At 44.7% G+C, this 14159-nt stretch overlaps 2 protein-coding genes across 2 annotated transcripts; one reads left to right on the top strand and one right to left on the bottom strand.

The window, feature by feature from the left end:
- Positions 1-4001: 4001 nt before the first annotated feature.
- On the bottom strand, positions 4002-9748 carry LOC109474462. Its single transcript, XM_019774755.1, has 5 exons — positions 9706-9748; positions 9373-9487; positions 9096-9186; positions 8492-8715; positions 4002-4338 (listed from the first exon to the last, which is right to left on the bottom strand). Exons 1-5 carry the CDS (start codon positions 9746-9748, stop codon positions 4002-4004), a joined length of 810 nt encoding a protein of 269 aa, XP_019630314.1.
- Positions 9749-11678: 1930 nt separating this feature from the next.
- LOC109474555 lies at positions 11679-13962 on the top strand. Its single transcript, XM_019774886.1, has 2 exons — positions 11679-13316; positions 13516-13962. The coding sequence occupies exons 1-2, from the start codon at positions 11896-11898 to the stop codon at positions 13934-13936; spliced, it is 1842 nt and encodes a 613-aa protein (XP_019630445.1). The 5' UTR covers positions 11679-11895; the 3' UTR covers positions 13937-13962.
- The last annotated feature ends 197 nt before the right edge of the window (positions 13963-14159 follow it).

The raw sequence follows: 14159 nt of genomic DNA, 5'->3' as shown, positions 1-14159 counted from the left end.
TTTCCACTAGGATAAAATTGTCCGGATCCAGCCAAACTGAGGCCGTGTCTATACGGAATCACCCAAACCGCGATTTGGGTAACTCACATTCCTCACATCTGGTCCACGTGCCACACACACCTGTGATTCCGTTTAGACACGGCCTGAGTCGCTTTGATCCGGCTTCAATCCGGCTCGATCCGGAATGGGAGTGTAGCTTATGTAATTTCGGCCGAGCCAATATACACCGGCCCCTGACAGGCTAACTAGCGGGAGTGATATTACTTGTTCACCGCCTTAGTCAGTGGGCTCGACATGTTGACCTTGAGGTCCACCCGTAGAGGTCAAAGCCATTAACACTTTCCTGCTGCTTGTAGCCATGGTCTTGACCTCTGTACAGGGTGGTTAGTGCTAGCGCCACAAACAATCTTGCATATTAAGCCTCTTTTGAAAGGGCAGCATTTTGACAACAATGGCTGATAATTCTGTGTTTGTGTGTGCGATTGTCTATTTATACATGCAAGGCGCTCACACAAATATACTGATACAGGGAGACAGAGAGAAATACGAGTGTATTAATATTTGTGTACATGTGTGTGTGTGTGTGTGTGTGTGTGTGTGTGTGTGTGTGTGTGTGTGTGTGTAGTGTATGTGCATCTACCACACCAGCCAACCGGTCTGCAACTATGGCCCACTCCCGTTCATGCACTCACGAATGTTTTATGGGAAAATTGAACTTGATGGGGTCAAAGACTTGAGAGGGCCGCTGTAGGGAGGGTAAATTCAACCCGAGGTGTGGCGTGTGTGGTCTGGAGATTATCGACTCTGCTTTTAGAAACGCACTTGACGAGAGGTCACGGGTTCGAATCTCGGCTTGTTGTCGCTTGACATATTGACGCGCTACTTGAGTGGCTGAGTACGAGGACGGGAGAATGTAAACAATGAACCCCTGGTTATTCCGTTAGATATAAAAACGCCCAACAGCTATCTACCTTTCAGTCATAACCATAGCATGCCCAGAATATGAGATATCAAAACCAGAATATATTTCTGTTGTAGTACCTTTGAAAGCCACCAAGGGGTCCATAATTTGATTATTTCTTCATTTTGACCAAATGCCAAATAGAGTAAAGATCCATTCACAAATTGTGCTGTTCACGCACGCACGCACGCACGCACGCACACACCCACGCACACATACACAACACACACACCGTGACACACATGCACGCACGCAGACACACACTGACACAGACCTGAATACATAACCTTCTGACATCACGGTGAACCTGGATCTAGGTACAAGGTGTCTTTCATAATCCTCTTGCCGACAGGGCTAAAACAACTTTCTGCAGCTCAAAACAAGACGACTTCCCTTTAAAAGTACGACTTAATCCTTTAATCTTAATCCTTTTTTGTTACGACAGATATGAATGATGATCACTTCTACATGTATGTTGCAAAATTGCCCATGCTACTTGATTAGATATCAACCTTTGTCGCTATTTGTAGGTTGACGACAAGGGAGAGTTATTCTGCAGTACAAAATAAAGTATGTATGATTCCTACCTATAGAAAAGTTCTTACCTCCTGAGTGTTGTATGCTTGATATCTGTCAACCGCTGCGATGTCGGACCTCTTGACTTGACGCGATAGAGTTAGGATTAGCAGGGTACATGGATTGTTTACATTTTTCAATCCTTATATTGTTCTGTCCGTAACGTGCTTTGCAACGTGAGAGGGCCTCTCCAAAAGCAGTGCTACAGAGGGCACCTTGCTGGCTGAAAAGAGCTTACAAATTACATGTTTATTTGATTATATGGATGACATCCGTGCGCGAATGAATTTTCATCCGTTTAAAAAAAAAAAGAAAAAAAAAACGTTTTCAAGCATACTGTAAAATCGTACAAAACAGTTGCAAAATGAGCAAATATATACCGTAAGTTGCAAAAAATATTTGAAAACGATACCAATGTCGTATAATGCCAAAATCGACACACAAAAAAAACGAAAATGTAAAGAAATGAATTTAAAGAGTAGATTCGCCACACCATATTCATACCTTCATGACCACGTAGATTTCATAATGAAAGCAACTTTTTTTTGCCAAACTTTTTTTATTCCCACGTTGGCATCAGTTTTGGGGTTCCCAGAGGATGTCATCCATATAATCAAATCAACATGGCCTAACTGCCAACCAGAGGTGTCCAGAAATATCCAGAGGTGTTGTATGCAAAATGCTCAGGCACGGTTCTGGATGGTCCAAGCGTATCCAGAACCGTGTCTGTGTTCTTGGACAGGCGGAGACTACCCATAATTTAATCATTGCAACTCATTGATATGGAGGGGCTTCACGTTCCTCCCTGTTGCTACGGTACATCTGTAAATATAGATAAACCCACGCCAATTATGTCTTACCTAACGATAGTCTACCGCTGTGCCGCTCCTTCCCTCCCGGATCTCAGCCTTCCCATATAAGCCCGGAGACGTGTCGAAGTTTGCGTCTTCTGACGGCTAATTTCCTCCTCCAGCCGACATGCTGTATATACACCTCTTCAGTCTGAATCAGTTCCGTGAGTGTTGGCCACCCCGGGTGACATCCGACGCCGAGCCGCCGGGACATGACAGGCCACAAAACACGTTATTAGAGAGCACAGCACGTTCAACTCGGCTGGATACATCACTCAGATGGTCCCTAAATCAACAACCTTGACATTCTTACTAGAAACAGTAAAAGAAAACGACAAACGACAGAGCTTGTAACCTTAACTTAAAAGATACGCCAAAAAACAGTTACTCAAGCAACTGGATGTGATTTTGGAAATCCAGTTGCGTGAGTAACTGCTTTTTGGCATATCTTATTACCTGAATGTCTAACCTTCATCGACGTTAACTTTAAAGATTTAAAAAACTTTGATATCAAAGTAAGAACTTTGACACGGCTGGACTCCAGGCTATATCCTCTTACCTTAAAGCACCGTGCAACAAAGCAAGCACACGATCAGTCGATCAAGGGCAGTGTCTTTGGCAGTCTAATCTGCTGTGTGTTTTATTCATTAACGTTTTGTGGATCACTAGTATGCCTAACAGTCTGTGCACAATCAAATCGGTTAAAACCTCCTTGATACATCGCCTGTATACGTACCGCCCATGTGCCGCAAGTATGATCTAAATCTGTGGATAAAACTGAACACAAAGATAACTCCGTCAGAAGTCTCTGTTCTTGGCGGCACTAGGTCATGCAAATCCCGGCTTCGTCGGCAAAGAACTCCGGTAGCTTTAGATAAAACACACGACTTCGTGGCGCATTTCATGTTGGCTGCAGACGTTGTGCAAAGGTCTTTAGTGCTTTCTAACGAGGTTGTCAAGTCGTAAACGTCCCAGTGGGATGACTGTACGGTAAGGTCTACACGGGGTCTATTCGGAGATGTCGCCAGGTTAGGGTTGTTGCCCCATTAATGTTCCCGGTGAGGATAGGAACGTTGATTAAGTCTTTCATAGCCGGCTGGCTGGCACGCGAGGATGGGCGCTCTGTGCCAAATGGGTAGGGTGATGTCTGTCAGGGTACTCGTAGATACGACAGCAAACAAAGCTGACATGATCTGTATTTGTATCTTTTATTATCGGTATAGCCGGTATAACAGCCCTTCGTGTTTTTGGATTCTCTCTCTCTCTCTCTCTCTCTCTCTCTCTCTCTCTCTCTAACTCTCTCTCTCTCTCTCTGTGTGCTTGTCTGCATGTGTGTGATTCTGAACCGTTACACAATACATAGGCAAACGGTTCTTCTTTTTGTTATCTACAGTACTTCAAAAGAGTACATTGGTATATCATAATTGTATGACTATCTATATGCCACGCATCATACATGCAATGCTATACATAAAACCTCTTCTCGTAACACCCTATCAAATATTAGCTTTACAGTTATAAAATCTATTTTCCAGAAAATTTAAGTTTCTCGAAATATTGAAGAAACCCAAAAGGACCACCGGGTAGCTAGTTTTAAAGATGGGAGAGAACTGCTAGCCACAGTTTGTCCAACGCACCGCGCTTAACACGAAATTAAAAATCATCAAGTGTGTGAAGAGATGGAGTCGGCTAGATGATGATGTCGGCATGTTGGTAGATTTCGGCATGTTAACATTGTTACAGGCAGGGCCTCTTTGTGAGAAGGGGACGGTCGCGGCCATGTTGTTCGGGCGTTCGGTTGCCATGGCGACGGCGGATGACGTCACGTTGGGGCATTGGCAGAAGGGATTGTACTCATGAAGATGAGACAGCATGGCCAGTTCAGTCTGAGTGAAACAGCATTCGGTCCGCCTCCACTCTTTGATGCACTGTAAGGACCTCCCGTATTCCCTAATATGGGAAACAGCACGGCTTACAATGACGTCATTATTGCTAAAGCGTGTTTGCACTCACGTGACTATGACGTATAGGTGTTGTCCGCCATGTTGGGTGGTTAAATTTACGATGTTAGTTTAACAACACAAAATAGGCAGGAAAAAAATGACGTGACAAAGTGTGGAAACAGAGTGTTTTTTTAAAAGGGAATAGAACATACAACCAAATAACTTCAAAATTGAGATAAAAGCAAAAGAAAAAAAAAAGAAAGAAGAAACAAACATTAAAGGAATGAACGGTTCATATGTATGTAAACAATCACGTCTTTCCCTTTGTGTAAGACATGTCCTTACCTACAGAGAACGTCAGATGAAGCATTCCCCGTGAGAAATCCCCATAAGAACTGCCTAGAGCACCACGTGATCTCTCGGTTGAATCGCTGGGAACATTTCCCTGCAATGTCCAGCTGACCAGTGACGTAAAAGATTTGGTGCCAGTAATCTCCGCTGCAGAGGGAACCGTTCAAGGCGTTGACAAATTGAAGCTGGTCGGCTAAAACGTTCTGGGATATTTCCTGGGAGAAACGGTAGGACACAAGATATATTTTCATAAATTTTCAGAACGCCATGGAATTGAAATAAACAACATGGCTGACATAACAAGAATAGCAATAGATAGAAACAAGCAAAAAGTGCATTAGTGGCCTCTGTTACATTTAGTGCAACAGAAAAAGAAAGCAAAGAAAAACATAATTTCCTGTGTTTGTTTCTTATTCTTTTTTTTCTTCTTCTTCTTAAAACTACCGGGAATTTGTTCAGTCGGGGGCGTATTGAACTCAACTCAGTTCTACTCTAAAAGACGATGTGTTGTATACTGTATTTTTTTGGAAAAATAAATCAACCGGATTTTGCAAACCTTCGTCACAGATTAACACGGACGGGTAAATACCTACCAGATAAGGAAAGCACCGGGCAAGTAAAGAATGCATCGCCTCCAAAACACAGGCTTTCAGTTTGTCAAAACGTTCGCTGGAAAATAAGAATAAAGGGAAAATGACGATTTGAATGAAATATCAAAAAAAAAAACAGCAACAACAGAGAAGGTGGCATGCAAATGCAAATGTTGGCTTTCTATTTTTAAAAACCCATTGCATCCCATGGCCAATTATATTCAGATGAATGGATGGATGGATGGATGGATGGATGGATGGATGGATGGGTGTGGATGGGTGGGTGGATGGATGGATGGATGGATGGATTTATGGATGGATGGGTGTATGGATGGATGGATGGATTTATGGATGGATGGATGGATGGGTGTATGGATGGATGGATGGGTGTATGGATGGATGGATGGGTGTATGGATGGATGGAAGAACTCTAACTCTAACTCACCCACACGTCCCGTTATAACATACGTATTTCTCCAAACACTGCCCCACCGGGATTCCACCCGACGTCAGGATGGAGTCACACGGGACACCCACGGCCGTGACGATGAAGAGCCCCCCTGCGGACCAAATGAAAAGTACAAATTTACAGTCATTTTCAGTTAAACAGAACCAGTGAAAAATTCATACATGTAGTAATCGATGGTTTGAAATCTTCAATTTCTTGTTCTGGCATGAGATACAAGGTCAAAAATGATATTCTGTGTTGTGACCAGACGTCAGATACTCACCCAGAGCACCAAGAACAAACCACACGACCTTCATGTCCGCCATTTTTGTTCCTATCGTCTCATAGTGGGAGATTGTGGTGTCTACTGTAGAAAACATGGAGATACCAACAAGGGTGTATACATGTACGTCTTTAGGTTAATGACGATCATTAGGACTTCCATTATGTAACCTGTATTTTGTTATATTTTGTTGATCCCTTATGACCTCAATGAAAAGTGGCCTCTAGGCAATTTGAGTTTTTAATGAATAAACAAAGGATCAACAAACAAACAAACAAACAAGCAAACAAATAGACCAGTAGTTCACAGTGAATGTTACTCGCATACAGGGACACTTGCGTGTCAGTAATAATTCCCTATCATCTAGTCACTCATCGTAGCGCGTTGATCACCATTGTACGTTTCTTTATACACGAGATGACCAGGTTTTGGAAAACATGGAACCCCGTCTAACAACTCCAAGTACACGGCCCGGTCGCATGCGTCGTGCCATCGTGGCACGGTCACGCTAAAGGCTTTGTCGGTGGTTGCTTCTGTCACAAAATGCCCAGCCCGTTTTTAAGTTCTACAGTATCAAAATCGTACGACAAATTACGACGAATACGACCGCGTCGTTCGTGAGAAAATGGGGAAAATGTGTAAGAATACCGAGGGAGGGATACGCCATTGTTGTGACAGCTCCCTCCATGTTTAAGTGAACAAGCCCTCATAGTCACTGTTAAAATGATGATCATTTTGATCACCAGGCGTAAACCCACCAGAACGACAGCGATTTCACAAACACAAAAATATTGATAGACACAACAGATACGGAGATATGTTCACTATCACTTACTAGCAACTTCTAAGTCAGCTCGTGAGTTAATTGCCTGACATTTGGAGTTATAAAATTAAAACATACACTTACCTAGAATCCAGCCTTACGCGACCAAGCGAGGCACATATGCATAATGTTGGTTCTTTAGTATTTCAAATGCCAAAGGCAAGAACAATCCATAAACTGTGGCGGGGATTAAACTACACATTAAACACGTCATTAACTTGATACCTGCAAATCTGGTTCTGTAAAAGTAAGAAACAAGTAACGACAAGTACAATAAGAAAAAGCACGTCTACTAAGAATCTGAACTTGGAGTTTAATTTTTATGGTAAATATAGAAAAAAAGGAGAGAACCCCCTCTCCGTCATGGTTCAGTCCGGACACGATAGTTCAACGTTCCAAATTAAACTTGACGAACAAGTTCTGTGAAGGTCAGAAGGTCGGCGGGCGGGTTTGTATCACTGCGTACCAGTCGCTACAGTTGGAGCATTCACATAAATCTCCAAGCAGATGTTTGGTGGATGATTGTAATGTTTTCTGGGATAGTACCAATGTGACGCGAAATTTCCGTCCCGCCATATTTCTGCTGTTGGTTGGGATTTGTGTGTGGGGGCCTTCGTACTTTTAGGCCACGCCCCGAAGCCATTCTAATGGCCAGACCAGTCGCACACCATAACGATCCTTCATTAGCCTCTACCAGGCTCCGGGAGTCGGATGGAGAGAGTAGTGCGGCAAAATCAATTATAATTGTATGACAGTGCATTATAATTGTATGACATTCTATATGCCACGCATCATACATGCAATGCTATACATAAAACCTATTCTTGTATCGCCCTATGAAATATTAGCTTAGCAGTAGTTTTGAAGATGGGAGAGAACTGCTAGCCACAGTTTGTCCAACGCACCGCGCTTAACGCGAAATTAAAAATCATCAAGGGTGTGAAGAGATGGAGTCGGCTAGATGATGATGTCGGCATGTTGGTAGATTTTGGCATGTTAACATTGCTACACGCAGGGCCTCTTTGTGAGAAGGGGACGGTCGCGGCCATGTTGTTCGGGCGTTCGGTTGCCATGGTGACGAAAGATGTCACGTTGGCACATTGGCAGAAGGGATTGTCCTCCGTTATGATCATGGAAAGCATGGCCTGTTCAGTCTGGTTGAAACAGCACTCGGTCTGCCTCAACTCTGTGAAGCACTGCAAGGACCTTCCGTATTCCCTAATATGGGAAACAGAACGGCTTACAATGACGTCATTATTGCTAAAGCCTGTTAGCACTCACGTGACTATGACGTATAGGTGTTGTCCGCCATATTGGATGGTTAAACTTGAAGGGTACATTTGGATTTGTATATGACATCACAGTCACCCATTAAGATGTTCAACCAACACAAAATAGGCAGGAAAACAGATGAAAATACAAAATTCGGAAACAAAACAGACTGTTTTTTTTTAAATATTACAAAAGAAAGAAAGAAATAGAACAGATCAGGATGCAACCAAAGGAGAATTTCGGATTGTTGGAGGCGCTTCAAATTGAGATAATTTTAAGCAAAAATAAAAAATAAAAATAAACAAAAATAGAAGAATTAAACATTAAAGGAATGGACGGTTCATACGTATGTAAACAATTACGTCTTTCCTTTTGTGTAAGACATGTTCTTACCTACAGAGAACGTCAGATGAAGCATTCCCTGTGAGAAACTTCTGTAAGAACTGCTGGGAGCACCCGGCGATCTCTCGGTTGAATCGCTGGGAGCATTTCCCCCCAGTGTCCAGCTGACCAGTGACGTGATAGCCGATGTTCCAGTACTCTCCGCTGCAGAGGGAGTCATTCAATCCGGTAACAACTTGATTGACCAGGTCGACTAAAAAGTCCCGGGATATTTCCTAGGAGAAGCAATGAAAAATACATATACAAGGTTTAACCAAGTATATATATTTTTCCTTACATGTTTTTAAGGACGACACGGGAGCAAGCAACACGACTAACACAAGAATTGGGAGATCTCACACCTAGTACCTCCATGAAATATCTAGAGCTTTTGTAAATGTTTTCTTTTTTTTTTGTTCTTTTTTATTTGTCTTATTGATTATAGTCGTAAGGTTGTAATAAGCATAATGTGTTTTAATTTACGGTTTTTTTCTCAACTCAACTCAACTCAACTCAACTCAACTCAACTCAACTCAACTTACATTACATTTTATATGTGGAAGCCCTATCCTTTAGCAATATTTCATTTGTGACCTTGACCTACAGGAATACCCACCAGACCAGGAAGTCGAACTGGGCACTGTGTTTGTACAGATTCCGTTTTCGGCAGTAGACAGGTGGCCAGTTTATCAGTCTGAGAACGTTCACTGGAAAATAAACAGAAAAGACACATTTCAAGGAAATGTGGAAAACAGCATCACTTTGGGAGAGATAATGTGCATTTGCATGCAAATGAACATGTCGGCTCTTAAGTTTTAAAATTGGATGCTGTCTATTGTATTCTAATTCAAATGGTAAATGGATGTATCGATGGAAGGAAGCTTCTAACCCACCCACACGTTCCGTTATGACATACGTAGTCCCCCAGACACTGATCTACCGGGATGCCACCCGGCGACAGGATAGTCTTACACGGGGCATCCACGGCAGTGGCGATGAAGAGGCCCCCTGCGGATCAAATGAAAATTACAGGCATTTTCAGTAGGAACCTGCATGCATACACGAAAATCAGTGAGAAATTCACAGAAATGAATGAAGCACGAAATTCACATCATCTCTTGCTATTTAGTATTCTCGGAGGTATGAAATTCTTCAGTTTCCTGTTTTGGCATGAAATAAAAAACATAATCCTTCGGCGTTTGTGACTGCGGACTGTAAATACTCACCCAGAGAACCGAGGACACACACAACGATCTTCCAGCCGGCCATGTTATCCCTATCGTCTCATAGTGGCAGATTGAGGTGCCTGTAGACAACATGGTGATACAGCAAAGGAATATATGTCTTTAAGATTAATGACGATCATTAGTACTTCCATTATGTAACCTGTATTTTGTTATATTTTGTTGACCCTTCCCTTTTCACCTCAATGAAAAGTGGGCTGTAGGCAATTTGTTTTTTTTATGAATAAGCAAAGGATCAAACAAACAAACAAACAAGCAATCAAACAAACAAACAAACAAACAAACAAACAACCAACCAACCAACCAGTAATTCACCGTGAATGTTTACTCGCATACAGAGACACTTGCGTGTCGGTAATAATCCCCTATCGTCTAGTCACTCATCGTAGCGCGTTGCTCACCATTGTACGTTTCTTTATAGACTAGATGACCAGGTTTTGGAAAACACGGAACCCCGTCTAACAACTCCAAGTAAGGGCCCGGTCACATGTGTCGCCCCATCGTCGCACGGTCGTCGCACGATCGCAAACTGAGTGCGTGTGTTCTGTGGATAGTCGTGTGTAAGTGTCCTGCAACTGCTGTCTTGTTACGCTAAAGGCTTTGTCGGTAGATGATTTTGTCACGTAATGCACAGCCCATTTTCATGTTCTACAGTATCAAAATCGTACGACAAACTACGACGAATACGACCGTGTCGTTCGTGAGAAAATGGTAAAAATGTGTAAGGAGGGAGGGATACGCCATTGTTGTGACAGCTCCCTGCATGTTTGAATGAGCAGGCTTAGCCCTCATAGTCACTGGAGCAGTTAAAATGATGATCCTTTTGATCACCAGGCGTAAACCCACCAGAATGACAGCGATTTCACAAACACAAAAATGTTGATAGACACAACAGATACGGAGATATGTTCACTATCACTTACTAACAACTTTCAAGTCAGCTTGTTCGTCAATTGCCTGGCATTTGGAGTTATAAAATTAAAACATACACTTACCTAGAATCCAGCCTTACGCGACCAAGCGAGGCACATATGCATAATGTTGGTTCTTTAGTGTTTCAAATGCCAAAGGCAAGAACAATCCATAAACTGTGGCGGGGATTAAACTACACATTAAACTCGTCATTAACTTCATACATGTCAAATCTGGTTCTGTAAAAGTACGAACAAGCAACGACAAGTACAATACGAATAAGCACGTCTACTAAGAATCTGAACTTGGAGTTTAATTTTTATGGTAAATATAGAAAAAAGGAGAGAACCCCCTCTCCGTCATGGTTCAGTCCGGACACGTTAGTTGTCCTAACTTGACGAACAAGTTTTGTGAAGGTCAGAAGGTCGGGGGGCGGGTTTGTATCACTGCGTACCAGTCGTTACAATTGGAGCATTCACATAAATCTCCAAGCAGATGTTTTGTGGAAGATTGTAATGTTTTCTGACATAGCACCCGAAATTTCTGCCCCATGCACCATATATCTGCCGTTGTTTGAAATTTGTGTGGGGGGGCCTTCGTACTTTTAGGCTACGCCCAAAGCCATTCTCACGGCCAGACCAGCCGCAAATCGTAACAACCCTTCATTCGAACATCTGCTAAGAGACCAGAGTAGTAACGGTATTAATAGCAGTGCCGTCCGTGTAACATCATGATTTTTCGATTGTAGGTGGGCCTGAAGCTTGCCGTCTTCTTTTCAGAAGAAGTGCGCAAAGCATGTAACGTTACATGTTCGACGTTAATTCTATTTCCTGTCCCCGATATGATAATTCACTAGTAACGTTACTGTTGCTCTCCTTCATATAAGGCAATACTCTATTCATCAGAAAGACGTCACAAACAATTTTTCAACAGAGGCTATTGATCTCACTCAAACAATCATAAGTGACGTAAGACAACAATGAATTCTAGCCGTCTCAAGGATTATCGTCGAATAATGCACTGTGGTGTCGGTGTAACTACATACCAACCAACAAACGGGGTTCCTCAGAAGCGTTCTAGAACGTATTGCATTGTGTAAAAGGAGATCGAAAGACAAACTTGCGGCTTCAGCAACTTTCCACGACTCACAATGAGCGTGGCGGAAGCTACAAACTTTTTCAGATTATTCTTTTGAACCACAAGAGCCTGGAATGGTCGAGTAGCGAGTGATAAAGTTAAACCGGGCCCACGCCGAACAAAATGGCGTCTGGAACAAGTCCAAGGTCACGGAAAGGTCGACACCGTCGCCAAGAGTTTCCCTCGTCCGCTACTCTGGGGTCGTTCTGGGCCCATCACCCGGCCGTCAACCTCCAGTCGGTGGAAGACATCTTGGACAGAAAACTCCGAGAAGGTCAAGATCACAGAGAAGACGATCCAGCTCCAAGGTCCTGGCGAGATCGGCGGTACGAGGTCTCCTCGGATCAACTGGGATCGTTTGTGGATCACAGGTCGGGATTCAACTTCCGTTCTATAGATGACGTCACGACACAAGGGGTCTCAGATGGACCAACAGGCGCAGACGACACGCCAAGAGTCTGGTCGTCTCAAGACAGAAGCCAGGAAACTCCGTCTTATTCCACCCTCGGTTCCCGCCCCTCGCCTGTTGACCTTCAGTCTGTGGAAAACATCATAAGTCAAAGATACGGGGGCGAAGAAGATGCTTCAAAGTCAAATTCACGGCCACCAAGGTCTCAAGAGCGGAGCCAAGACTCGCCTTCTTACTCCACCCTCGGCTCCCGCCCTTCGCCTGTTGATCTTCAGTCTTTGGAGGACATAATGAGCGCAGAAGATGCTTCAAGGTTAAGAAGTGCGTGGCTGCAGATGTCTCAAGAAAGGAGCCAAGACTCGCCGTCTTATTCCACTTTGGGCTCCCGCCCGTCGCCTGTTGACCTCAGCTCCGTCAACAACCTCTTACGCCACAGGTACGGGGTGTCTATCTCTCAGAGCGACCTTCCTTCAACTTCAAGGTCGAGTTCGAAAACCTCCTTGAGTCACCAGGAAGAGACGCCATCTTCCTCCACCCTAGGGTCGACCCCTCGCCGCCGCTCCGTCATCAACCTGCGCTCCATCGAGGACGTCATTCGTCGGAAGTTTCGGAGTTTCCGCCACCGGTCGGCTTCGTCTGGTGGACCGCTGGATGGACCCAACAGCGGGGCGCCTGTCAGTCAGCCGTCCTCCAGCCAAACCCTCTCCATGTCCTTACACCCGAGTAACGTCACCTTCGGTACCGCCACGGAGGCCGGGCTGAGCAACTTCAGCTTCAACACCAACGTTTGGAACGTCGCTTCCGACATGGCAACAGGTGGAATTCGCGCGTCGCCCAGATCAGGGCCACAAGGCTACTCCACCATGCCTCCTAGCGGGTACTTCCCAAACAACAGGCCCGCGGCGGTTGCAGCCAGCCAGTCGTCACACGCGGGCAGCGCCTACGCCTCCGCCAGCTCTGCGTCATCGGACGTTTCCATGGATACGAGCGTTCCCATGGAGACCCCGTCCGCTACAAGCCTGAGGGAGCTGCATGGCTGGGAAGACGAAGTTGCTGACAAGGATACTGACTCTGACTCTGACTCGCGATCGGAGACACAAAGTGACGACCCAGCCCAGTTCAAGTATTGCTACAGGTAGGGATTTTATACTCTTCATACAGCACGGTGGACGATACCGACTTCTACTGGATCGATCTTTAATCTATTGCTCTTAAGGTCATATCAAGAGGGTAATCTTTTCTGTAGATTATTGAAGCTTTCGAAGGATGCAGCGGAAAGTTTGAGTTGTAAAAGAACTGTCGTGCAAATGCTATTGTAATGTTGTCTTTTACAGGTGTGACGGACTGGGCATCGCGCATAGTGACGACACCTGGCACTGGGCGCCGTCCCGCGAGCTGCCCTGCCACTTCTGCCGCCGCTGCACGACCTGCAAGGGCAACGGCGTCATCCCCATCACCTCCAACATCTGCCACCGCTGCGAGGGCAAGGGCTTCTTCCACGGCTCGCCTGCAGCGCACACGCAAACCGGCAGGGTGCGCTGCCTGCTGTGCGAGGACTGCGGCGCGTGTGAGGGGAAGGGGGTGATGCCCGTGGGACGGGCGCTGTGTGCGCAGTGCCGGGGCAGGGGAGCGGTGCACGCCGGGGGATGGGCCGAGGTGCCCCACCGGGCCAGGCGGACTCAGCGCTGCTTCTTCTGCACCCCGTGCGACTGGTGCAGCGGCAAGGGGACCATTCAGACGGGATATACACTCTGACTGTTCAGCAGAAAAAAGTTTCTATTCCACCAAGTTGAAGTTTGAAATGACAATGGCGCGTTTACCAAAGGAACGCATAAGCATTACTGTTGACCGAAAAATCAACTATATTAATATTTTTCAGATCTTAAAACTACACATTGCTTTATGAAATGACTCACCTATTTTCCTGAAACAGGCTTTCATTTCTGTCATACGAAGTTATCTTCGAAAGTTTTCTTCT

This window comes from Branchiostoma belcheri, unplaced genomic scaffold (genome assembly GCF_001625305.1).
Source record: "Branchiostoma belcheri isolate BF01 breed outbred unplaced genomic scaffold, Haploidv18h27 scaffold31, whole genome shotgun sequence".
NCBI classification, from domain to species: Eukaryota; Metazoa; Chordata; class Leptocardii; order Amphioxiformes; family Branchiostomatidae; genus Branchiostoma; species Branchiostoma belcheri.
The sequence above is the reverse complement of the archived record's forward strand: the minus strand, read 5'-3'. Positions and strand labels throughout refer to the sequence as shown.

What these genes read in the sequence shown, in the direction of transcription:
- LOC109474555 (XM_019774886.1), top strand. Translation starts at nt 11,896, where the DNA reads ATGGCGTCTGGAACAAGTCCAAGGTCACGGAAAGGTCGACACCGTCGC. An exon ending in CAGTTCAAGTATTGCTACAG is followed by an intron (nt 13,317 to 13,515) that starts GTAGGGATTTTA and finishes TGTCTTTTACAG; the next exon opens with GTGTGACGGACTGGGCATCG.
- LOC109474462 (XM_019774755.1), bottom strand. Translation starts at nt 9,748, where the DNA reads ATGGCCGGCTGGAAGATCGTTGTGTGTGTCCTCGGTTCTCTGG. An exon ending in GTGTGTCCTCGGTTCTCTGG is followed by an intron (nt 9,488 to 9,705) that starts GTGAGTATTTAC and finishes TTTGATCCGCAG; the next exon opens with GGGGCCTCTTCATCGCCACT. An exon ending in CAGTTCGACTTCCTGGTCTG is followed by an intron (nt 8,716 to 9,095) that starts GTGGGTATTCCT and finishes TGCTTCTCCTAG; the next exon opens with GAAATATCCCGGGACTTTTT.